Source organism: Hippocampus guttulatus, chromosome 4 (assembly GCF_054856545.1).
Source record: "Hippocampus guttulatus isolate MCC_2025c chromosome 4, RoL_Hgut_1.0, whole genome shotgun sequence".
In the NCBI taxonomy this organism is placed as follows: Eukaryota; Metazoa; Chordata; class Actinopteri; order Syngnathiformes; family Syngnathidae; genus Hippocampus; species Hippocampus guttulatus.
Genome location: NC_141264.1, coordinates 14,628,966 through 14,654,754, shown reverse-complemented (window position 1 = coordinate 14,654,754; position 25,789 = coordinate 14,628,966). Strand labels below are relative to the sequence as shown.

Here is a 25,789-nt window from a genome sequence, read left to right as displayed (position 1 = left end):
TTTTCTTCCCTTCAGCTGTATATTCACATTTTTCCATTGCAGCATCACTTGTGATACTGACACTTTTATCTTTTACACCTTGATCCCTTTTTTTTTTTTCTATTAAAGTGTTAGCTAGCAGTCCCACACAAATATGTTCAAGCTCCCACACAAGAGTTTCATGGCCCAAATAATAAATGAGAAGGTTTGACATTCCCCTTAATCTAAGTATGTTAGTCACTTCTCCGTTTCTGTGTTTTGGCACTTGTATGAGAGGGCGACCCCACTCTTCCATGGGTTGGGACTCACCAAATTTCCATAATTCACATTAGGTAAGTTTGCTGTAAATACAGGATATTATATCAACTCTTGAATAAGGAACTGTTTATCAAACCTTGAACAAAAATACGGTGCTTTGTACTTCTCCATGACGACCACTGGAGGGAAGTAGAGCAGCACAATGCAAGTGTCTTGTTTCTTTCTGACCGGGCGTTTATGCTTTGCAATTGATGTGGGTAGTCAAGATTATTTCCAAGTGTTTTTGCGCAGCTTGAACTATTTGATACTGTGCGGGTTAAACAGCAGAATGTGCTAAAAGCGGGAGATGTCATACAATATTCACATCACCACCTTACTGTCGAGTATGCATACAAAATAAATTTAGAAGTGTCAAAAGTGGACTATGAACTGTTTCCAACATTTGACAGAACATCTTAATGCTTTTCAACTCCAGTCAGTCGGGTGAGTTATGAGCTCTGAAGTGAGGTACAAACAACTAATTGATTATCAAAGTAATCGTCAACTATTTTAAGAATGGAGTAATGTTTTAGAGCCGTTGTTTAACTTAAAATTGTCCACATTTTCTGATTTCAGCTTCTCGAAAAGTAATTTTTCTCTAACCTTTGTCGTCCTTCATGAAAGCAGAGTAAGTATTGGAATCAAAGTAATAAAAAAAATAAGAAAGAAAAACATCTGCTTGTACTTTGGAAAACAATGGCAGAACCCGCGACTGGATCATTTTCAAAAAGACTTCAGTCACTGTCACTCTTCTGATCTTGTGTTGTTGTTTAGTTATTTTTGATCAGTAAAATGGACCAAATAAACAACATCGATTGGGTCACAGTAGTCGAAGAAAATTAGTTTTGTAATACACTTCTACAAACTAAAATGTATCCACTTTTTAGATTCATCGATTGGGAGATATATTCGATGGTGACAGCCTTACAATTTGCTCTTCACACCTTGGGAACTGGTAGCCTTCCATCTCTGTAATCAAATGGGGGGAGAGTGAATGTAAATTATTTGCACTGAATGATTATATTGTAAATGAAACCAAAAAACACTTCAGGAAGGCATTTTATGAAGAGACATTTATTTAAACAGTAGAATATATCACAATGGCAACGCAGCAGCAGAGGTTGATATCCTCACTTGGAACCATATATTATCTCTTTATGATCATCAACTTATCACATTGATGAATTTTGTTACCTTATCGTTGAGCTCACATTGTGTTTCTCATCTGCCACAGTCAAAATGATCAACAAGCTTTAGAAACACTCCAAAGACGACATACTGTACTGATGTGCTGCACATTTGTTTCTAAATATTATACATTGTTGCTTGGTACCATGTTAGCTGGTGTGTAGACGTCTGACTAGATCTTTACCCCGCGTTAATAATCAGGGAATCAAACACCCAAATAAAACAGTATTTACATTGTTACTGTGTGCGCTCACTATGGGACGATTACATTACTGCCATCGCAAAATGGAAACGCTACAGTAGAAGTCACATGCACGAACACGCCGTGTCCTCAGAAATGGAGAATAGCGTCTATATTTACAAACTGTTCACAGCTACATTCCAGCTTGTGGGTGTGCTTCGTAGAAAGATTCTGAGGATATTTAATGAAGCAATACATGGCGAGGGATATTGCGTTATTGCTCAGTGCACATCATTGACCCTTAGTGACAAATGTCTCCTTGATACTTCCAGTCCTAAAGTACTTGTGATAATACGCTTGGTCCAATAAAAAAGCCAGACATTGTAATCAAGAAGCATTTCCACAATGCACATAGGAGTACAAGCAATAAATATATAGGTAGCAGAAGATTATATTCAGCGACGCATTTCATGCACGGAGAACAGGCGTTTGAAGAATTTGAAGGAGCGCCGTCAAGAATCTGCTGAGATGGACGAAACAGCAGCATTTTGTTTGTGAAGCTTATCTCTGTCACAGACACACAGACAAGTACAAAATGGCTTCTTAAATAAATCTCTATCATGAAGAACAACATGGGGAAAAAAATGCATTACACTCGATCCCTTTTTGTATGTCATCTCGTATGTACACAATTTTAGCTACATATTTGTGGTGCCGTTGCGTTGCTCCACAGTGCCATGCAGTGCTCGGGCTCTCGTCTTGTGATTCTATCAGCACCTTATTGAAACCACATCGCCTCCACCAGTTCAGTCACGTCCGTGTCGTGGCCAGTAAATTGTCATTGGACTCGCAAGCCCACAAAGCCACCGAGTGTCTATAAGGCGGGTTTGTGTGTTCACTCCTTGTGCTATTTGACACTTTGTGTCCCCAAGCAGCTGAGGCCAGCTGAGATAACATGACTCAACCATCCGTTGCAACACACCGGTACGCCCGTGCAAGGGAGACAGCAGCTGGCACTTTGGGGCGGAAGAAATATGCTTTCAAAGCCAGTCACTGCGGAAAGAGTCTGCAGTTCAGTTAATGGGAACGGTCATGAAGGACACAGAATGAGAATCGGGGATGTGCTTTCAGATTTATGGTTTATGGGTCAGACACTGCGGGGGGCCCGCTCCAGCTCGTGGGTCCTGCGGTTGCGCCCCCTTTGCCTCTCTTGCAGGTGTTTCCACTTGGCTGCCAGACCTTGATTGTGCATGTGACCGTGGGTGTTCAGCTCCGCCTTCTGCTGGTGCTGCACCGGGTGGGCTTTCTGCTTCTTGTGCTTGCGTTCTCGCTTCCAGACCTGCTCGCAGAACTCGTCCATGCTGTTCAGAGTCGGGTGATTGACCAAAGACAGGAAGTCTCGGTACCACAGTTTGTGATTGGCCGTTTCCCGAGGCGGTAAGAGGTCCTGGACTGACGTGTTGGCGATGGCCTCGTCATCACCGTGCAGCAGATCCTCAAGGTGCTCGGTTTCGATCACCTCCAAGGTCACCTTTAGAAGAGTCTGCACGAATCCGTGCTCCACAGCCTGGCACAGATAGATTCCAGTATCCTTCCTGTTGAGCGTGCGGATCAACAGACCTTGCTCAGTGTGGATGAAGCGTTCTTCTGATTTGATCTGTGTGGTGGGGGAGAACATTTTCAAATGAGCAATGACAGTATCATATGAACCTGGCAATTTTAACAGCGAGCGTTTCCTATGGCTGGATTTACACAGTAGGCCCAAGTGTGAAATTACAGTTGAATGCCCATGTGTGATTATTTTGACTGTCTTCCTTTATTTCAAGTGAAATATATCGAATATGGCTGCGGTAGCACTGTAAGAACATATGGAACAACTTGCATGTGTAGACCGCCAAGTTGTAATTTCTCGTGTATAGGACACTTTTTTGTCTTTTTATTCAAACCCTTTGACGTCTAAAAGCGTCAATTAGCGCATAGTCCCTGCCTCCCTATGACGTCTAAAGGCGTATTTTTTCATGGGGGAGGGTGCAAGAGAGTCTGATGCAACTTCTCACTGAAGGAGCAGGCTTGACTGCAATGTTAAATAGTAAAAAAAATGGCCAGCAGATGGCAGTGGTGCAAAAGTCCACCAGGATCATGCCGCAGAAGTCGTTGAGGGGGCGTGATAGTGGAGGAGTGATGGATGTGGATAGTGAATTGGAATATTAGCAACTAGCAAGTTAGAAACGATGGAGAAAAGAATTTTCTAATGCTGATTGCCAAAAGCAAAAAACAGTGTCAAACTTGAAATGATGCTTGAAATGCATGCTTTTACAAAAAGCTAATTTTCTCTGGATTTCTGAAGAAAATCAGCCTTTTCCATAAAACTTTTAAGGAATCAGCAATTTTCTCATGCTGATTGCCAACAAATGGAGAAAGATAGAAACAAACTTTTTTTTCTGCTTAAAGAAGGGAGTCTCACCTTTCTTCTGACAGGATTTATGCATGTTTATATACCCGTAGAACAAAAAATTCTGTGGGTCTTGCAAATCAGTCAAAATTCTGTAAAATGTGAGGGATTGAGGGCGTTGCTCCAGTAAAAAAGGGTGGCATTCAATGGTTAATTAAAAGTTAGTGGTGCGTAATAGACATAAGTGCAAGGAAAATTGGCGAAAGAGACGTCCCATTGTGTCGACTGGTACTTGGGGTTTGTGAGAAATGTGTTATGTAATGCCAAATGAATTTATGTAGAAAAAAAAGGTCAAAGAAACAGTTCCACTTTCCATGACATCATGGTCTCTAGTTGGCTACATTTATATATTTTGCTTGGGAAACTGAGCCCTTCTGGCATTGCTTCTATGCTTTGCTATCCAAACTAGCTATTGCTGCGAGCTTCTTGAGACGTGCAGCACAACATCAGTCGGCAAAATAACAACGTCTAGGTTGTTATACACAAACGACTTGACTCATCCAAGTCTTAGGCTACAAAGGGAGCCCTCACATGTACCCTAGTGGATTTTTATGCCTGGTACCGGCTGTGCTTTTCTCACTATGAGTTTCTTTATATAATAGCATGATATTCAAATTGGGCGGCCCGGTAGTCCAGTGGTTAGCACGTTGGCTTCACAGTGCAGAGGTACCGGGTTCGATTCCAGCTCCGGCCTCCCTGTGTGGAGTTTGCATGTTCTCCCCGGGCCTGCGTGGGTTTTCTCCGGGTGCTCCGGTTTCCTCCCACATTCCAAAAACATGCGTGGCAGGCTGATTGAACACTCTAAATTGTCCCTAGGTGTGAGTGTGAGCATGGATGGTTGTTCGTCTCTGTGTGCCCTGCGATTGACTGGCAACCGATTCAAGGTGTCCCCCACCTACTGCCCGGAGACAGCTGGAATAGGTTCCAGCACCCCCCGCGACCCTAGTGAGGATCAAGCGGTTCGGAAGATGAATGAATGAATGATATTCAAATTACTGTAGGGCTAATACCATCCTCTATTTTTGAGCATGGGCACCAGCAATTTTGATGGGCGGCATATTATACGTAGGAATAAGGAAAATCCATCTGTGAGAGGATGATTGTTGGCGGTACATATTGTATTCGAGTGTATATTATACTTGAGAAATTACGGTAAATAACACCACAAGTGTCAACACCCGGCAGTGACTACATAGAAGTGTCGAGGAATCGCCAACCTCCTGTTTGCGCTCATCAGGTGAAGGCTGAAACTGCCAGTAAGTCAGCGCTCGCTGAGACTTGGGGCTGCACTCGAGGAAGGTGCTGCTGTTCTCCACACCATAAACACTCTTGTCCTCCAGGGTTGTCTGTTCACTGAGTTCATCTAAGACAAATAATCAAAGCGTATAGCGTAAGTCACGCATGTTTATACCTCACTTCAGAGCTCATAACTCACCCGACTGACTGGAGTTGAAAAGCATAAAGATGTTCTGTCAAATGTTGGAAACAGTTCATCGTCCACTTTTGCACAATGGGAAACACATGTTGCTGTGTCAACTCATCTCTGTACTGAAACATGATGTGGTATCATTTGGATAGCATGTTGGCTAGACAGGAAGAAAGGCTTGTCTGTCGTTACTTACCACTTAAGTGCTAAATATTAGACTGGATTCAACTTTTTAACACCTACTGTCAAAAATGTATCAGAACAAAAATGCTGACTACTTCAACAGGCACCAAACCCTCGATAAGTAATGAATATAGAGCCAAAATAGGTAATTTCTTACTATAACGTCAGATACAGTTTGCTGTTTTGTAATGTTTTTGATTCCACCATTAGGCAGTCCAGACCAAGCCGCTCACTGTTTATTAGCATGCTATGCGTGTCGATTAATTAATTAATTAATTAATTGGCTTTGTTGTCGAGAGCCTCTGAAACTGTCTTTTCCATTTCTGCCACCTTCACTTTACTCAATCTAAATCTTGTACTATGGCACAATGTTATTTGAATGTTGAGCACAAATCTATACTTTAGAAAATGTAAATGTTCCAGTAGAATCCGGCCTTCTGTTTTGGATTAGTCATTTCTTTTGTCTGCCTTCATCCAGTTTCTACCAACGCAAATAGTCGCCACTTAAAAGGCATCATAAATTCACATTCAGGCACATACTTTCATTGCACTCATTAGACTGTCTCAAATTTTAAATGAAAAGCACATTGTGGAAATCTAGGCCCAGTTGTTTGTTCCGGTCTTTCAAAGAAAGATGCTATCATTCAGTTGAACGAACACCAACATCTTCAATTCAACCATCATGATCATTGCTGTACCGTGCTGCTGCAGATCTGAACATTGCGTAAGAGGGTCTCCATTCCTGATATCTTGTCTCCTGGTTCGCCTGCAGAAACACAAAGGGCAGTCAGCAGCGACCTTACGCTTGTGTAGATCATGAATCCCGAGGTTGGAGCTTCATCTTGCTGTGTTTATCATGTAAGGGTTTTTTTTTTGCCCCCCCCCCCCCCCACACACACACAAAATAAGGTTGCTGTTGCGCATGAAAATCAATAAGCCCCAGGCAATTTTGCGTAGGATTAAATCTCAGAAAACGAAGAGAGTTTCACAAAACTGGTTCTTGGTCATGCTGACCCCGCAACATCACCAACATTGGTTTTGGTAAACCCAGAAGTCCATCTTAGGGATTTGAACAAAACTTGCGCTGTAACTTGACCCGTGTTTATGTCTTCTCTGCAATCGCCTGGCTCATCTCTGTGATCACTGTCGTCATTTAAGTACATATCTTGTGTGGTCGTTTGTGCTATGTGCAATGCTTGAGTTGCGTGTATGTGTCGACTTTATTTGTATGAAAATACAGATTGTTTTGGAATTTGCATTACTTCATCTCAAATTGAATCTTCTTCATTAGGACATATATGGGTAAGGTGCAACCCACGGTCCACATCTAGCTCATCCTCTGACTTGCCCTCACAGTGGTCATGAAGTCAAAATAAAATGTCAACAATGCAGTGCTTAAACAGGTATTTTGAAAGTTGTGCTTTTATTTTGATGTGCTCGTGTGAGGTCTCAACTCAATTAACTTGATTTATACATTTAAGATTTGGGATTCCCGACCACAAATTGAGTTAGGATGCAACGACATGGTAGCAGCTTATCAAAACAAAATAATGACGTTTTATATAACTGAATTCAGTGAATATTGCACAAGGTTATCACCTTGACAACAATTCCAGTTTCTCATGTGCCCTCCTTGGAAAATTTACTAACTGCCCCTGGCTCCTGATTTAGTATATGATCATAAAAGATGTGCCCACTACCTCTTAGCCATGGGGAAGTATCTAGAGCACTCGGTCCCATCCCAAGCACAGTAGGGGTCCCTTGCCAGGCAGCATTCGGCGCAGGCCTTTCCGTAAACCTCACAGCGATGCAAAGGCATTTGGGACACACCCATATCCGAGCCCAGGTACAGTTGTTGCTGCGCAGATAAATCAGAATATAGGCTTATTTCTTTCAGAACAACGAAACATGGATGGTTTGTGCCAAGGTTCTAGACACTTGGATTTGACTAGACACTTCGATTGGCCTGTATTTGTTTTCCTGACCTTTTCAAACAATAGCAAACGATTTGGATATTTATGCAGTAACGGTTTACCCCTGACGATCCAATCTAATGACGGGTTTGCTGCCGATACCAACACCCCACTGGTACATGAAATAAAAGGCCCAGTCACATGTTTTGACTACTTATAGAAAAGGGTTAGTTCACTGAATGTATTATTAGGTTGTTAAAATCAAATAACACGAATTACCGTCTCTGACTTTATCTCTGGCTATACAACAGACTTGTTTTGAACACTTTAGCATGACTATTGTTTTTCTGTTGATTATAAATACCTGCTTTGTTGAGAGCTCCATCGCTGTAATGGCTGTCGGCTTCTGTAACACACAGTATGGTAAGCTTAGACAACTTACAAGGATAACGGTTATAAAATTAAGGCGAGGAAGAACTTACTCTGAAAACAGTCATTTCCTCCAGCAGCACTTCCTCCAGGTCATGCCACGAGCCTCTTGGGATTGATACCACTTTCAAAATTGTTCCGATGTCTGGTACAAAACGACAGTATTCATTACGTAAATTACATTCAGTTTTCCAAAGAGCCTCATTACTAGTCATACCCGTGCCAATGAACATGACGTCATACTGGCCATCTTCTGCTTCTACTTTATCCACCACTATCTGTGTGAACTGATAGTCCACGTCGGTTCTAACAATGATCGGTCGATTGTTGATTGGGTAGACAGGATTGAACATAGCTGGGTGGCTTCGTGCAAAGACTACGACTTCATCAGGAAGGTCCTTGGTCGTACCGAATCCTCCGAACGTCTTGCTGGGACACTGCCGAGAAAGTGAATCATCAGTGAATCCCATCCATTCAAATTGGAATTAGTTCATTTTGATTAATACACTCACTGTGCCAGGCCTTGGGTAAGGAACTCGCCCCTGGAAGGGCACCCACTGATAGTTAGGTCCATCTCTATGAGCGTAAGGACCCAGGAAGACTCTTCGAATGTCAGTCATGCTGTACATGCACACGGCTGAGCCTTTGAAGATGTTGCTAATGGAATGAAAAGAACACGTGCAGCTGTGAAATCAGTAATTCTAATGAAATTATTGGGCCAAATTACATTTAATTTTAGCCATGGTAACCATTTACGGCAGATAAACACAAGTAACACTGGCCTCAATATTAACTACACGTAAATATACACTGTAACCTTATATCATGAATTTTGTATGAAGAATTTCATTAAAGGTCCTGGTGGACGAGTGCTTTAACGGGTCGACCTCACAGTGCAGAGGTCGTGGGTTCGATCCTGTGTGGAGTTTGCATGTTTTCCCGGGCGTGCGTGGGTTTTCTCCGGGTACTCCGGTTTCCTCCTACATTCCAAAAACATGCATGGCAGGCTGATTGAACACTCTAAAGTCTAAATTGTCCTTAGGTGTGAGTGTGAGCATAGATGGTTCTTCGTCTCTGTGTGCCCTGCCGGCTGGCAACCGGTTCAGGGTGCCCCCCGCCTACTGCCCGAAGACAGGTGGGATAGGCTCCAGCACCCGCCACTACCCTTGTGAGGATAAAGCGGATCAGAAAATGGATGGATGGATGAAGAATTTCATTGATGAGGTTACTCTTTAGGTCGCGGGCGTGCTGGCGCCGATCGCAGCCGGAGGAAACCGTAGCACCCAGAGAGAAGCCTCACAGGCATGAGGAAAACTCTACACAGGAAGTCCGCAGCCAAAAATGGACAAGTGCTTTCACAAGACAGTGACGATGTACAGGTGTGTGTATATATACATTATATATGTATATATATACAGTATATATATAAAATGTCAGTGATGACATGCTTTGTTTGACTGACTTTTTGTGGCCAATAGATGTTTCATTTAATATTTTAAAAAAATATATTTTTATTGTGAGCTCTATAGGATGTCCGGAGCATCTTCAAAATTACTTTATTCTATGCATGATATATTATTTAAATAATCCACGGATTAATCAATCGATTATTTTCTGCCAAAAATCGGCATCACCTTCAGCCTAAAATAAAAATCTATTTTGGTCGAACCGTAGAAATTATTCCACAGTCAGCCCCAGTACCTTGATGTGGTGAAGACCGCATAGACAATTGGGCTCTTGGGATCCTTGGTGCTTATCAGAAAAACATCCTCTGAAAGCCAAAAAGAGAGCAACATATAATAAAGACATTTCCTGCACTGAATAGTACAATTTATTTTGGGGCGACTTACGTAATTCATCAAAATGTGTGTCAATGCCGTTACTTCCTGGCACAGAGCAGACAAGACGAGCCTTTAAGAAGGTGGTCCACTTATTCACCAGACTCCTGTGGCCCCCGAGGTCATTCTGAGTAGTTAAGAGCACTATTCTAAATCTGAAGGTGAGTGATTAAGCATCTCCAAGTTCTGGAGATCATTCAGTAAAAATTCCAGTGATGCCACTGAGCTTCATGTGTCATTTAGTATTTCTCTCAAGGTTTTGTCATGTGAAGTGATTGTACTTTACACAATAAAGCCCCCTCTCTTATAAGAACTACGTAAATATGTCCATAGACAAGAACCTCTAAGAGCAGCCATTATGCAAGCCCCTCAGACAGAGGAAGAAAAAGAAAAAAACATTTTTTTTCTTTTTTTCATGCGCTAAGTATTGACGCCTCTTCACATAAAGTAGCGTGTGATTGAGCCTGTGTCGATTTCTTATTGTTCACACCTTGCAGAGCTGGCCAATTCGAGCCTGTGTGGCTTTCCCGGCGTACTCTCCATCAATGGCGTTCTCTCTGAAGAACAAGTAGATTTTATCGTCCTCTGGGTTGTCGCTCTCTGGAATCAGATGGACACCAACGAACCTGGGATCTGCCTCACATGTAGAGAGACGCACATTCAGCAAAATACACGCACTAAACAATTATTCATTTAACCCTCAGGGGTTGAGCTAGTCTTGGACCGTGTGGTACGCAATTCCAATTTTTATTTGTTCTCAAATGTCATAGGTGGGATATGCATCATGGCAGTGCAAAGAGGGGGGAAAAATGATGGAATTTAATATGTGAATCTGGTCTCGTCCAGATGTAGAGAAAAATCTTTTGTCATATTTGCTAATGCAAGGGCAGCGTGAACTCACAGATCAGATGTCGTCCGAAATACACCAATTGCTGAAGTACAGGCTACGTAATTGTCTCTGCTCGGACAACACAAATGAATCCAACCAACAGCAAAAGCCTAAACAAACAATTATGGACAATTGATTATGCACTTAATAGCATAGCAGCTCCTCATCTTGCCAGTCATTTTAGGGCTTTTTGACTGATTTACTCAGACCCAGAATATTTCCTTTTGGCTTGTCCTGATTGGGCTCGCCGTCATGTGTCATGTTTTCCTATCTCAGGATATGATGGTGGGAACACTTTGGTGAAGGCTATGTTCTATTCGAGCATAATAGTGAACAAATGAACTTCAAAAGAGAATTGTTTCTCACCATTGAGCCAGCGAGAATCATGCTGCTCCGTCCTGATTGGGTGGTGCGTTCCTAAGGTGCGGAAAATGGCAAAATCTCGTCCCATGAAGTCAGCCGACGTGCCCGCATACAATTCCCCATCTGAGACCATCGGGACAGAAGTGAGTATCAGCACAGTGGAGTCATTTCATGAAAGAGCTGAAGTGTGTATTTTTCCCCATTAAAAATGGACCAAGATACAAAAGAGAGCAGAAGTGAAGGAAGGACACATGGGAGAAGGACAGAATGCATAAAAATGGGGGTGTCCATAATAAGGTGTGTGAGTGAATAGACAGAAAAGTAGTGATAAGAAGTGGCAGGCTGCAAAGCACCCATCTGTCGGGTTGAATGGTGTGATGTCACAGAAAGTGGCAGGCAATAATTGGTGACAGATGACTGTCTGGTTCTTTGTTCACCAAATGCTGATTCACGTAAGACAACACAATAGCTGAGTGACATCTGAGACTAACTACCAGCTCTCAGCAGGATTGTCCAGATTGAAATATTTTACAGTCATAGCAATGCGAAGGTTCCAGTGCCTAAATTACAACTACAAAGCACATCCACTTGGCGTGAATGACAGACAATATCAGTGTAAGATAAGGCTGCAGGTGATTTCAGGTCTGCCGTGTTTTTTTTGTTTTCTTTCAAAATTTTCCCGGCATGTCTGGGACTCACCGATCAGCATGGACGCAGTGAGAAGGTTCGGATCATAGGGACTTTTTCCTCTGCCGTTTTCAGTGTGAGGTAGGAGTCGGAAAATGTTGTCCTGAGTGAAGAAAATACAGTATACAGTACATTTACTCTGTGGTTTGGGGGATCAAAACTTTGATTCACTGGCATACCGCAACAAATGTGTCACTTGATTGGACTTTGTCAATTTGCCTTTAATATTCCATTTTAAATCCCATAGAAAGTAGTTGGTCAGTTCAGGTACAGGAGTGTAAACGTCGAGAGAGAAATAGTTCACAGACCTCTCTTGAAATGCATTTTTCTTTCTCAAATCTCATCAAATGCTGCGGTTGTGCTTATTCTGCAAAAAGTGTTTATTTCGTAACCCCAAAATTGACTCATCCTCTGAATCCGGTTTCAAACGGCAACTCGGAATTTGGTAGCCATGTCTATTTATGAGTGGACAACACCAAAATGTCTCACGAACCCATGCTCAAAAAGAGGCAAAGAGTGCGCCATTGTAATGGTGTTAGTGGGGAAAACATACATTTTGTCTGACTTCTACCAAATTGCTTCATTTATGTTTAGAATACAAGTAGTATCTCGTTAAAAAAAACTCATTTGCAAATAGCATTGTTGTGTGCATCCATGTTTATGTTCCGCAACATGTCTCCTCCTTTGGTTCTTGCAGTTTGTCTTGATAAATAGGCATAAATTCTCATCCATTGTTTATTACGATTCTAAAAATGTGAATGGAAAGAACCACGATGGACGGTAGGTTGAGTAAATAAATTATTTAAATACTATTTGTAAACCTACAGTATATGGAAAAAGTAGTTTTCAGCTCTGCAGTGATAGTGAGCAGCCATTTTTCGTTTCTTTTTTTTAATTTTTTTTTTTTTAAATAAACTCATGCAAATGTGAAATTGTGTTTTCAGTCTGACTCAGTAACCTTGACAGGCTTACAAAGCAATTCCCTTCACTCAAATACATAAACAAGTTCCAATAGGAGTCATATAGGATTAAAAAAAATGTTTAAAAAAGCGAGATTTCTTCATGAACCTGTGTGTCTATTGTTTATTGGATCCCCATGAGCTTTTGCACTAAACAAAAGCTAATCTCCCTTGGGTCCATTCAAGTGTGATTTGAAGAAGTGATTTGTAAAGCCAAGGTATGCAATATCAAAGACATACCTCTAATTTCTTTCCCACCTCAAGGTAGGAGCACACTGGGTGAAATGCGCCTGTTCCACACACATAGAGGTGAGTCTGGTTGAATGGCTGCAGCACCTTGACAAAGTTTGCGCACTCTCTCTGAAGGATAGAGACAAAAATGAGACATCATTTCGGACTGGTCCAAGGCTTATGCCTGACTTACTGTAAATTACACAATTGGACAGTGATTAACGCCTCCCATTATTTACCCGTGTTGAAAAAATGTGCACGTGGAAATGTAATACGAGAGATATTGCTCTGTATCTAACACAGGCTCTCATCGCTTGCATACAACCCCTTCATTTTGCATTTTATTTATGATGCTCCTTGCGTGTAACATCTGAATGTGTTTGTATCCACTGCTCTGCTGCCATGTGGCATATTTATTTCCTTGCGCACCCTTGTTGCACATGGCAGGCAGACCTGACCTCAAATGAAAGTAACTGTGTCATCACATATTAAAAAGGAAAAAAAACCTCACAAATTATGCATAACTAAGCTCATCTGGCTTTCATGGGTCATACGCAGACAGCAGTTTTGCAGCTGTCACACCCCAGGATTTATGATGTGCTTTTTTCAAAAGTAGTGCAATGAGTTGCAAGGTTGAGCATTGTCATCTGAAGTGTAGCACATATGTATTGAATTTTGTCATCTTAGGTGATTTTGTTTTTGTCAGGGATCCCACACATGATGTGCATATGAAGACTGACCTGTGAGATTGTGTTACAGGGCATACAAACTGTTGAAAAATACAAAGAATAAGAAATGGAAGAGTCGAGGCTGTCTAACTGCAAGATCCTCAATGGACTTCCACTTGCATTGCGCTTTTCTAGCTTCGAGGTACTCAAAATGCATTAACACTGACACCTTGTTCAACAACTGCCAACATAGCATCAGAAGCAACCGGGTGGGGTTAGTCTGTAGGACACTTTGACACGGTCACAAGGGCTGAGAATCTAACCAACAGCCTTCGGGTTGTGAGACAACTGCTGTACAACATCAGCCATGCCGCCCCTTGCTTGCCTGGGGTCTACATTTCACTCCCCTTAACAATTTCTATTACCAGTACATTGAACAGAGACTTAAAATACATGTTATGCAAACATGACTCAACACAACCTGTTGCTCTTATTTGTGTCAGGCACCAGCGTGAGCTTCCTAATTTGTTCTCGTTCATTTTATTGTCACAATCACAGAGTCAGCGGCTCGGGCCAACTCTGTGTTGGCCACATACAAAACATGTGGCTTTTCCATCGTGAATATTAATCAGGTTTTACAACTACGGAAAGGGAAAGTAGGAAGAAGCTTGAGCTTACTATGCCCACCTCATTTACAGGGCGACATCTAAACTGTCACAAAAATGTACGTTGTATATCTGCAGATAGCTAATAACAAGGAGCTGAACTCAGAAAACCTGTTGCTCTCCTCTAACGTTACATTTGTGCAAGCTAACGTTGACTCTCCAAAACTTCATCGCCGTCTGTTAACTGCATCATGTCATGCGGCAATAGTGAGCTCGTGTACAAACATTCTCAATCTGTTCTTCTTTATCGATAAGGGATAAAACACCCTTTAGGCCACTCAACTCATCTGTGCCATAATGTTTACAGATACCGCACGAAGGAGTTTCTGGGCCTTCAAATATTTCGCACAAAAGCCTTGTCCTGGCCAGTCCCCAACCTGTGAGCTCAGGTGCAAACAGCAGCATGGCCTGAGGCATCATATCATCTCCGTGAGCTAACGTTGGAGAGGAACAGCATGTCGATTTTTGATGGGCTCACCCTGACTCATGACAAGACAACCAGTATTACAGTTATGTTTCCAACGTATTTTGAGCCAAATGACTCTGAAGACATGTATGACATCCAGTAAAATTAAAATAAATAAATAAATATATATATATATATATATATATATATATATATATATATATATATATATATATATATATATATATGTGTGTGTGTGTGTGTGTGTAACCACTGCGGATTCAGTGAGTGATACTACTTTGCTGCTTTTTTACTTTGGGATGACTGTAACAAACGTATTTGCTGTTGCAGATTTAAGGTCTCTGTAGCACAAAGATGCAGAGTAATGCGGATGATCCTTGAACATATGACTCTACATATTGTTCATGCTTGGTATCATAGGAGTAGATTTAAGTAGAGTCATAGAGATTCACTCCATCTTGCTCTTTTAAGTGGAGCTTCTGAAAGGTCTAACGGCGATTAAGGTGAAATGCTGGTCTCCGAGTTGGTGCTGAGATTGCCATCAGACCTGAGGCAAGTGTGCCAGTTGTTGTCCTCATGATTGCTGAAAATATGGATGGAATTATTTTTCTTGATCAAAAATATGTAGTCAAACTATTTCCTCTGCACAAACAGACATTGTGTTCAAAGTGGGGCGTTATGGCCCGTAGGATCAAATTAGCCATAAGTAAATTAAACTTTATTATTCATTTTTTCCAGTAAATGGATTTGGTTATCAGCCCTGGTTTTTTTTTCCCCCCAACTTGAAAAAAAGGAAACTTTCGTACCGAGAGATCTTTTCCGGCCCACTTGCATTCGTCTCTCCTGATGGGAGACGCCGGCCAAGGTATCTGCAAACACAAACCAAAACAGACCAAAAGAATCATTCCTTCCGTGTGCACACATGTGTACATGTATACACTATATGCAGGTTGAAAGGGTCACTGTGCGATTTGTTCTCCACTTTGTTTCAGTTTACTCTATTATTCATCCATGTGAACATAGAGCGGCTAGCGTGCCTGGCGCAGCGTGCGATGGCGTGCGACGGCGCTGCCTTGTAATATTAATGAGACACTTTCCGGTCCAAGCTGAACAGAAGAAGCCTGAGGTACATTAAGCTCCGATTGCATGAAGTCGGCCAGACATGACCCTGAAGGCTTTGTTTTACCTGTACGATATCCTGACTGATGTTGAGGAGGTTGAAGGAGAAAATGTGGTCTTTGGCTCCCACCACCAGTCTTCCTTTCTCTTCATCCAGCAGGAAGGTGTGGTAAGACGAACTGTTGAGCAGACCTTCAGATGTCACGAAGTTGTTGGACTCCAGCATGTCTGCGGGGGAAGGTGGAGCGTTTTAAACCGCAAAGCCAACGTCTCTCAGACAACGTCCATTCGTTTTGGCTGATTGTCAGACAAATGCTTCGTTTTTCAAGATGTGCCGACGGTCTTCAACTTCAGTATGTCCGTCTGGTTGCTGCTGTCTTGTGCCGTTGCTTACTGGTTTTAGTGGTATGGACTACTTTTCTTTGCTTGTCTGTTGTCCCTACAGTTGTGAATTATAACATGTCATAAATGGGATATTTGCTGCTACTTAGTAGGGAATAGACTAAATTTGGTCAAAAGTGAAGCAGTTCTTCCTTTTTAATATATTTTTAGAAGCATTGAGAATTCCTCTCTTAAATTATCTGTCCTACCTGTCTCAATTCCACTGGATACTGCACACTTCCCGTAGGTGACAGTATATTTCTCTTTTGAGACTGAGTTGCTGATTGCAGACAAGTATTGCACTCAATTGCGCCTCGATTTCTTCAACACACAGTTTATGGAATCAAAAATCAGTTCCCTACAACCATTGATGCCAAATCTTAGACTTAACAAAAAAAACAAAAAAAAAAAGAAATAGGAAATGACATCTATGTCATGTTTCAGTTTGTGACCAACAGGTGGCACTGTGGGGCTTTTCCCTGCAGCTGCACATCTGTTGGTCGTTAGGCAATTATGGCTATAAAAGGACTCACACCTGACTGCTCATGGTCGGGTCATTGTTGATGTTGGCTACTGTCATGTTTGTTTGTTGCTGTTTGTTGGCTGCTGTCATGTTTGTTTTCATCAGGTTTTGGTCATTGTAAAGTTTTATTTTCAGTCATGTGTTTTGTTTGATACTTTGGACTTTGTTTGTTTTGGATTTAGTTTTCTTAGTTTTGATACAATCTTTCAAGTTCACCCTGCTCCTCCCTCCTGCCTGCTTTTTGGGGTCCATCACCACCTCGCAAACGTGACAGTATAAAGACGTTACATTAGTATTTAATTCATTAAGAATTCACTAAATTGTGAGTAGCTAAAAAAAAGTGTCATTGTAAGGAGCATTCAAAACTATGCTTGTAGCTACTTTCCAACATCGTGCCTTGGAAGTTTTTTCAAACTGACACTTGCCAGCGCATTCATGTTTGCTCTAATACAAACCTTTGAGGTGCCTGGGCCACTACTACAAACACGGAACAAAGACACCTTTCTCCTTTGAAGGTGTCATTCCAGGGTACAGTATAACACACAGTGTGACACTGAATATGCCACTTGTGTCAGTTTTACCACAGACTTGTGGTGGTTTTCTTCATTTCTCATAGACACCGTCATGCTTGAAAAGAGTTGTTAGAAATTGTACAGCTGAGCCAAAAAACACAGCCGCCCAAACCCAAGGAGGCAATGCCAAGCTTAACTGAACTGCCCAGGTGATGCCAACACTAGCAGCCAATGATCAGGTTGCCCGCAGAGTGAGGGTCACCTCACCAGAGCAGCCAAGCAGAACTTGATGCGTCGACAGTGGAAAACTAGGAGGAATATATATATATATATATATATATATATGTAATGTAGGAATATAGTCCACAACCCAAACTGCAGTATTCGCAGTATTATGCTGAACCGCAGCTGCTATTTGGACACATTAAGTATGGTTTGCAGATCACGTTTTGCTGTGTAGTCGGAGGGTTTTCCAAGGCGACATTTGCTTTAACAGCGGAAAGCTCAACTTGTCTGAATGACTATGAAAACCCTCATCTCTGCATCTACTGCAAGCATACAATTATCACATTAAAATGTCTTTTGCGTAATGCAAATAGAAGACGGGCTTAAATCTGAAGCGTGTGAGAATCTCATGGAATGACGACAAAAAAGCTAAAACCAAAAATGCTTTGTAAAGAACCATCCTTTTCTGTGTTTTTTTTTTACACCACTGTATTGCTCAGCTGTCAGATTTCTATTTCACCTACCCGAATAGTCGTAACCAAGACATGTACAAGAAACCTCATGTATCTCCAAAATGATCAAATTTGAATCCCAAGCCTTTGTTGTCAATGCATACAAACAATCTGCCATTCCACGTATGCTCATGCTTAGCAATGTTATTGCTTTGATTTCCGGTGCCTCAGCAGTCGTGGAGGACTTAGACTGTCTACCAAATGTAAAGCCAGATTGTTGCATTAACCCTAAGCCCTCAGGTACCGACTGCCCCATTCCCATCATTCGCCGAGAACCTGATATGTATAACCAACTTCATGAATCCCTGAGGATTTAAAATCATTCACGAAGCTGTGAAGCCAAAAGGAAGCCATAGAAGTCGAATTGTTTCAAGTCAAACCATCCCGTCACTTATCCACCTGAATATCCATTGATCAGTTGATGATAACATCCATTCGTCATGCGTTCGGGATGATAAGTTTTACGACGGGGCGATTGGGCTACTACTCCCAACACAGTTAGCATCTCTAAAATGTGTTGCTCAATCCAGTCCAAAGCTGTTATCCCAGATCCATGTTGTCTTCTGGTTATGGTGATCCATCGCGGGTGAATGTGCTCACATAAAGTCCTTTTACTGACAGGAGTGTAACATCCGCCTGATCCATTTTCACCTCCACCAAGGCTGCGGTTGTCAAGATGAATCAGAATATCCATTACATATACGATAAATTAATGCTGTGTAAACATCCAACGCGTCCTGTGAAGCAAAGAGAATTGTTGTAGGATGGGGTTGGTACCGACTTTATTACTTCACAATGATGTTTAGAGCTTGACGTCGACTAGTTTCTCGCAAAGTGTCTGTAACGCATTTCTGATTGTACAGCTTTGGTGAATCAGAGCGAACCAATGAAGGCAACAAAAAAAAAACAACAACAAAGGCAGACTCATAATAGGTTTTGGAACAACTTTGGGCCGCCACTAACAAAGTGGAAGGAAAGCGATAAATTATTCCGCCAAAGATGAAGCAGTTTGTGATTATTTGCAAACACCACAAATTCCCACCATGCAGAACCCTGCTGATCTGGTATGGTGTTTCCCATTAGACTAAGTTGTGCAAATGTGAGCTGGCTGTCACAACGACAAGCACACTGCACGAGAGGGTTATTTTTTTTTTTTTCTGGAAATATCATGAAGCAGGCTGTTTCTGTTCTGAAATGTTTGTTTTGCTTAAATTTGCTGAATGAAATCTCCGTAACTAGAGAATATACAGTAAGTTCCCGGTATTGCAAAACATTCCCTCTTCCTATCTTTTAATGTTTAAATTTATAGTCCTATAAAAAATGTGGCTGACATCACATATGGTTCTGATCTTGTCACGTTTATTGTTTTCTTTAATAAAATTGTCTGATATTTAAGCTTCAGTGGGTTCAGTGACACGTCACAATGTCAAGCTTTCTCCGATGCCTTCTTCATCCAACTCTGCTTTTCTACCTTGGGTCCTCAAAACACTTTAACGCTGTTGCCTCAACTGAGGCTTCGAGATGTTGCTCAAGGACACTTTTCACAAGGGTTGAGGATCGAACCCACAAATTCTGGGTTGGGAGACGACAACTCTATTATTGAGTCCTGCAACTCCCATTTTAATGCTGCTTTGGGTCCTGAAATCAAAAATACGAAACTGCCAGTCTGTTTCCAATCTAGCACGTGTGTTCTTTAAAGGCCCTACAGATGCTTTCTTGAATGCTGTGTTGCTACCTTCATCCAATGCAACATACAGTAAACGTCAGTCCGCATGATAAATTTCTATGGGAGTGGTGTCCAAGGCGACAACATGGGCATTGCGTATAACTCAAAGCCAATCATCTTGGGAGAGACACTGTTGCGGGTGGTATGTCTGTTCATGGTGCCCACTGGGATTTATGCCATCGGAAAGAAAGAGGATATTTTTCCCCACATGGTATGGGCCTCTACATGTTGGATCCCCTGCGTCCCCTCGGCTAAACAACAAACATCTATTTTCTTTTGTTCAACCTGCTATTTCAAGATAAAATGTGGAGCACATGCATTCAAATGAACCACTGCCAAACAGGGTAACAACATACAAGCAGGTGAATTGGAGGATGTGCCGCTTTCAACAGGTGTCAGCTGCCTCAGTGCCAAGAGTTAAGTCTTCTCTCATCTGTTGGCTTTTCACCAACTGCTTGTCTATCACTTTCTCTATCCTGCACCGTTGCTGTTTCAACAGCTGCCCTTTCTTACCCACTCGCACTAAGTCTCACTGCTTTTTCTGTCGCCAAAATATTTTGTGAGGAGAGAAGAGACAAAACACAGCAATGGGGGGCAGACAGAATTAATGCATGGAATCAACAGTCCCATGTGAGACTGATAAAAATAAACTATTTTACCCTACATTCTCACTCTTTCTTGACTGGGGAGAAGGGGCGGGGGCAGCGGTAGTGTTATCTAAGTGCTTCCAGAGAAACAGAAGGAACACATCTTGACAAAAGCCCACGCGTGGCATATACTTCTGAACACTGACGCATCGCTCATACTCCTGATTGTGCGAACGTACACGTTTGACAAAACACAAGCAGTCCACATATGGTTCATTTACGCCTGAGGAAATGTAACACAAAGCTTCATTAGTCGAGTATGTTCTCCGGTAGAAAGACGCTGAAATGCAGAAAACATCTCCGCTGCCTATTTTTATTTGCCGCATGCTGGTTGGTCTGCTGCTAATCCGGGCGCACACGGGAATGTTGCGGATGTCGTCATTATTGTTCTGCAGGATGCAGGCCTCGGGACTACGAAGTACATCCTGGCGCCCTGTGCTGCTTTCAATTCAGATTCAGAAACATGCTTCTCGTTTGTCTCTCTTGCCTTCTTCAGTCTATGCGTTTGGCTACTTTGTCCGTTGTGGTGTTGAACCCGTCCTGTGCACTTACATGTATCCATTTTGGAAATCTAATGTATATACTTGTGATTCTGTTCCATGCCTACACCCCTCATGACATTTCAAGAGTATATAATGTTTGAAGCAAAGTTGCATTTTATTATAGTTTGTACCTATACGTATACCACAATAAAATAGGATCCAACAGTTGGAACACCGATAAGTGAATGTTATTGTATCATCGAGCCACAGTCCTCATGAGGTAGCTGGAGTCTGTACCAGCTGACTTGGGCTGAGTGAGTGGATACACCCGGGACTGTTTGACAGTAGATCGCAGGACAAACAACCATTCTCACCTATCGACAATTAAGTCTTCAATGTATGAGGAAGCCAGAGTAATCGGGGGTGGGGGGAACCCAAGCAATGTCATTTAAATGCTTAGGTTTACTATTGAAAACAAAAACATACCACAGACATATTTGATCAAACCTCTTGTTCAAAATTTTACATGGAGGTGACAATCCAAATACAGGGAAATTCCGCTCCACGAGTGGCGATGTAAGTTGATTATGCAAGTCTAAAGGTGTCAGAGTCTGTCACTAAACTATGCTGTAGTCAAGACACAATTCCATTTTTTATTATTGTCTATGGATAAAGCATACTCCACCCTCAAGATTACTTCCATGTTTATCTGATCCCAACTAAGCGGTATTCCCTCTAAGGTTAGTGGGTTTCGCAAAAATGTCTTCTCAAAATAAAAAAAGTTGCATTTCAAAAGACGACATTGATTGAAGGCATTGTGTTGCCAGGCATGAATTTTTGAGCTTCTAATTTGGAACATTTCCAGCATATCCCATGGGAGTTTCTAGGAAAATTTCCACCCATTCACAACCCTTGTACCGCATGTCCGGCAGTACATCCTATTAAAATAAAGTAGCATCTCATCACTCCTTGGCAGTTAACACCACCTTTGACGAATAAAGCACACTGATGGTCATTTACTTCCAGGGTCATGAATTCCCCCGCAGGCTGTTAATTGTCCCAATCTCCATTCCTGTTGTCATTTATGATCAGCAAGTGCATTTCTTTAATGCATTCACCCCCTTTAGGCGCCTTGGCATCACCTCACAGCATGATTGTTGATACAGTTGGACCTTAGCTCGTGTTTAGGTAGCCGTGGGGTATCGTTGTTATCTTTCCTCCTACGCCGCTGACCTAGTGACCTTCAGTTCTCACTTCTAAAGATCGGCCTGAATCTCGTGGGGTTCAGCTGTGTGTTTCTTTGTGAAAAAAAAATTCAGTTCGTATCAGATCGTATAACTATGTTTAGTGAGGATCTATGGAGGCGCGGGTGCTCTGAGATACACATCTTAATGCTACATTCATAGGAGGGTAGCCTTTGTAGTCCGCGATCACACTGGTTGAGACCTGCATCGTGTATTGACCTCTAGGGGTCAGAGTTCTTGTAAGTTCAGTGCCCCACATGCCGCTGAGAGTGTAGGTTTGGACCACATGCCACTGTCCAGGAAATATTAGCTTTGAATGCTTCAGAGAGTCAAAAAAAAAAGAGAATTCAATATTCACAGATGTATTCATTTGTAATTGGAGTTAATGTTACTGATTTCAACTGTGTATTTTACAGTATATCGAAATATCCATGCAGTCATGTATGGCTTTCCATTTATCTGCATATATTTATGTGTACCTGTGTTCTGGTATACGCAATGACACTGAACATACTTTTTGATTTTATTCTCATTCACTTTGGATCTATAACAAATCTACTTCCTAATTTCATTTGCATTCTTATCTGCGCATATAGGCTATTTGATACATGACATATCTTTTCACTATGTACAACCCTGCTGCCTATTCTTGCTGTTGTTCACATTCACATCTGCGTACAATCAAAGCCTGCCGTCACAGCACTTTGGTGTGTATCTCATTCAGTTTCATTACTTGCCGTAATATGTACTCAGAATTTTCAGTTTTTTTTTTAAATATTCTATTGCTTTAGTTACAGTATTGTACACATTGCAGGACTAAAACAGGCGTATTCTGTTATTGTGTAATAGTGAATCAGTCGACTTCACCTATCACAGGGTAATACATCGACACAATTTATTTGACGATATGAATGATTCATAATACGATAATCTGACGTCTCATTTTGAAACATACAGGGGGATGATTTAAGATGCTCTCTCGTACCTTAGTTAGGCAGGTTAAATCTGCTCGTAATGCAGTTTTTCAGGACAGCGCAGTTGCTAAATAGTGCCCCCCAAAGGGCCAAATGCAAATGATGGCCTCGTAGAGATGTACACAGTTGCAGTTGGCTTCCACTGCGTGTGGGCGTGCATCTACCAACTGACAGCGTGTACTTTTTAACTGACTGATATGCTCACAGGTATCATTAGCCGTCTACAGATGGCAATGTGAACGTGCGTGTGTGTGTGTGTGTGTGTGTGTTTGTAATTATGGATCTCCCAGGAAGGAGTGAGGACTATTTCTTTTGAGGGTAAAGCCATCTGCTTAAACAGACCTGGACCATTCATTCCAAGCATAATTGCCCCACGTTGCAGGGGGGGGGGGGGGGGGGTATGACACATGGAAAGAAAAGAAATAAATGACACTTTGCACTTTGCTGGCAGGGAGTCGGCATCTGGCACTACTTTTCACGATGCGTATACACTGGCAAACATGGTTTTGTCATATAATTTAGGCGAAGATAAGATAATGACACCGAATCTCACACAGGCTTGTATCATGAACAGTTGACTCGTCCATGAATGCATGACAGCCACATGAATCTAAACTACTACAACCGCAGCAACATATTTTGGTTGGATGATTATCCCAAAAACATCACACAATTAGGACGTTTTTAAATTGTGCATGTGTACGTTTGTCAACAGTTGGGCCCAATTTGAGCATTTTTCCTCCCTTGCGATTAAAGTCAGCAGAGGCGTGGTTATCGGATGTCCCGAAGAATTATCCTCAAGGACTGTCATGTGGTGCTTTGTGCGTTAAGAGTGATTTGATTTTTCTTCATTCAAGCCAAGTTATTTTTTTTCATATGTTTGATTGCAAATCTTGAATTGGGGTACACGCATACCGACAATCTGACTAATTTGGGCATTTTTCCCTTCCTTGCGATCAAAATCAGCAAAGGGCAGATTATATGGTGTCATGAGAAGATTACGCTGAGTGATCATCCTGTGGTGTGGGATGTGATAAAGGTGATATTTCATCCCCGCTCAGAAACTGCTCAGACTCCAGAAATTGTACATTTCAAATTGAGTCACAAAGAGAAGAAATTATTGTGCGTGGTTAACAGAGTTGGGATGAGCCACAGACTCAGCGGTTGTCACATGAAGCTCTTGCTATTGTCTGAACACAAGTAAATGAGCAACCAGTTCTGTTGAATGTTTGAAAAACACGCTTCACGAGTGATTCGCCACAATAAAAACAACAAGAAGAAGATACTGCCACCACAATCTAGTTTCCAGATAAGATAACGGTTGGCTGATGGTGTCTCCTACTCCTACTTCTTATAGTACTCTTTCTTCTTACATGTTCATTTCTAGCAGTCTGGATTCCTTCGTGACATTGAGTTGCCTCAAATAGGTTGGTCTCAGTACTATGGGCAGATATCATTATTTGTGTCGCATACTCTGTTCATCTTGACCACACCACACATTATAAGGGCAGTCAGAACACATGGCAATATTTTTCAATGCCCATGACGTCTCTCGCACACGGAATTAAAAATAAGCGAAGATGATAAAAAATCATGATGTACCCCAGGTTGGTCAAATATCCAGTAGTTGCAAACATGTCATGTATGCCGTAAATAATAATAAGGACTCATTTAAACAACATACTGTTGAGTCACATGTAACTAATTTAGTCGCTCATATAAAAAAAAAGTTGCTTTCAAATTAAAGTGATGCATCTCGTCATTATGAGTGTTCTCTTCATTTGAGTAAATTATTGTTATTATTTACAGATAAAAACAAAAAAATTGACAAGGTGTGGACAGTGTTAGAATAATTTTAAGATGGTGCAAAGGGTATTAAAAGTGCACAAAACTCACCTTTGTATGAGAGTTTTAGTCGAGGGACATTGGCTTTGGTCTGCTGAGCTCCGTCGCCCCCCTTCCGAAACAGAATCACGCCACAGGTCAGAACAAAGCTGCCCCAAAAAAGAGAGCCCATGGTTCTGAGGTAAGCAAGTCCAGCAGCGCCTGTCCTCTCCGCACCTCCGAGGTACCTCTACAGATCCACACACTTTTGTGGGGCAATCTGAACTAAAAGAACAAATTTAAAAGCCAGTCCAAAAGATGAGTTTGGCAGCAGGTGCGGGGGGTTGCGGTGACTGCATGAGAGCCCGTCCCAGCAACAAGCCCAAGGTGAACTTATTAATGGGCAATGGAGAAGCAGCAAGGTAAATCTTTCCTCGTCACTTAAATCGCCATCCAGGCCAAATGAGGGAAAACACTGTCCTGTTTGTTTTCTGCTCTTAATCCTTAGTCATCTGTGCTGAGTGCTCCTCTTTGTCCACTTTTTCTCCCTCAAAATCTCCTTTTCCTGTTAGCACAGCTCTGTGCTGTCCACGCTGCACAGGGCAAGTGAGCACAGCTGAAGCAGACAGTGAACACACAGTCAGGAGGGCAGAGTGAGAGTGCAGTGAAAGAGGAAGGGAGAGAGAGAAGAGGAAGCGCAAGTTAAGGTTAGGGCAAGGCGCGCGCGCACACACACACACACACACGCACAGGAAAGTAATGGATCATGAAAGCAGAACATCCTACTGGATGTGCCGTTAAATACATATTTTGGCCTGGGCTGACCCCTCCCTCCATTGATTGAA

General features: G+C 41.9%; 1 protein-coding gene across 1 annotated transcript; it reads right to left on the bottom strand.

Annotated features, from left to right (window-relative positions):
• Positions 1-1,331: 1,331 nt before the first annotated feature.
• sema3ab (sema domain, immunoglobulin domain (Ig), short basic domain, secreted, (semaphorin) 3Ab) lies at positions 1,332-25,533 on the bottom strand. The gene is made up of 17 exons (XM_086108964.1): positions 25,017-25,533; positions 15,962-16,122; positions 15,582-15,644; positions 13,025-13,144; positions 11,838-11,928; positions 11,142-11,261; positions 10,377-10,519; positions 9,899-10,013; positions 9,750-9,819; positions 8,561-8,705; positions 8,266-8,485; positions 8,102-8,193; positions 7,984-8,025; positions 7,407-7,564; positions 6,405-6,472; positions 5,315-5,460; positions 1,332-3,302 (listed from the first exon to the last, which is right to left on the bottom strand). Exons 1-17 carry the CDS (start codon positions 25,135-25,137, stop codon positions 2,793-2,795), a joined length of 2,385 nt encoding a protein of 794 aa, XP_085965090.1. The 5' UTR covers positions 25,138-25,533; the 3' UTR covers positions 1,332-2,792.
• Between the last annotated feature and the right edge of the window lie 256 nt (positions 25,534-25,789).

What these genes read in the sequence shown, in the direction of transcription:
- sema3ab (XM_086108964.1), bottom strand. Translation starts at nt 25,137, where the DNA reads ATGGGCTCTCTTTTTTGGGGCAGCTTTGTTCTGACCTGTGGCGTGATT. An exon ending in GGGCCGGAAAAGATCTCTCG is followed by an intron (nt 13,145 to 15,581) that starts GTACGAAAGTTT and finishes TCTATCCTTCAG; the next exon opens with AGAGAGTGCGCAAACTTTGT. An exon ending in CACTGCGTCCATGCTGATCG is followed by an intron (nt 11,262 to 11,837) that starts GTGAGTCCCAGA and finishes CGATGGTCTCAG; the next exon opens with ATGGGGAATTGTATGCGGGC.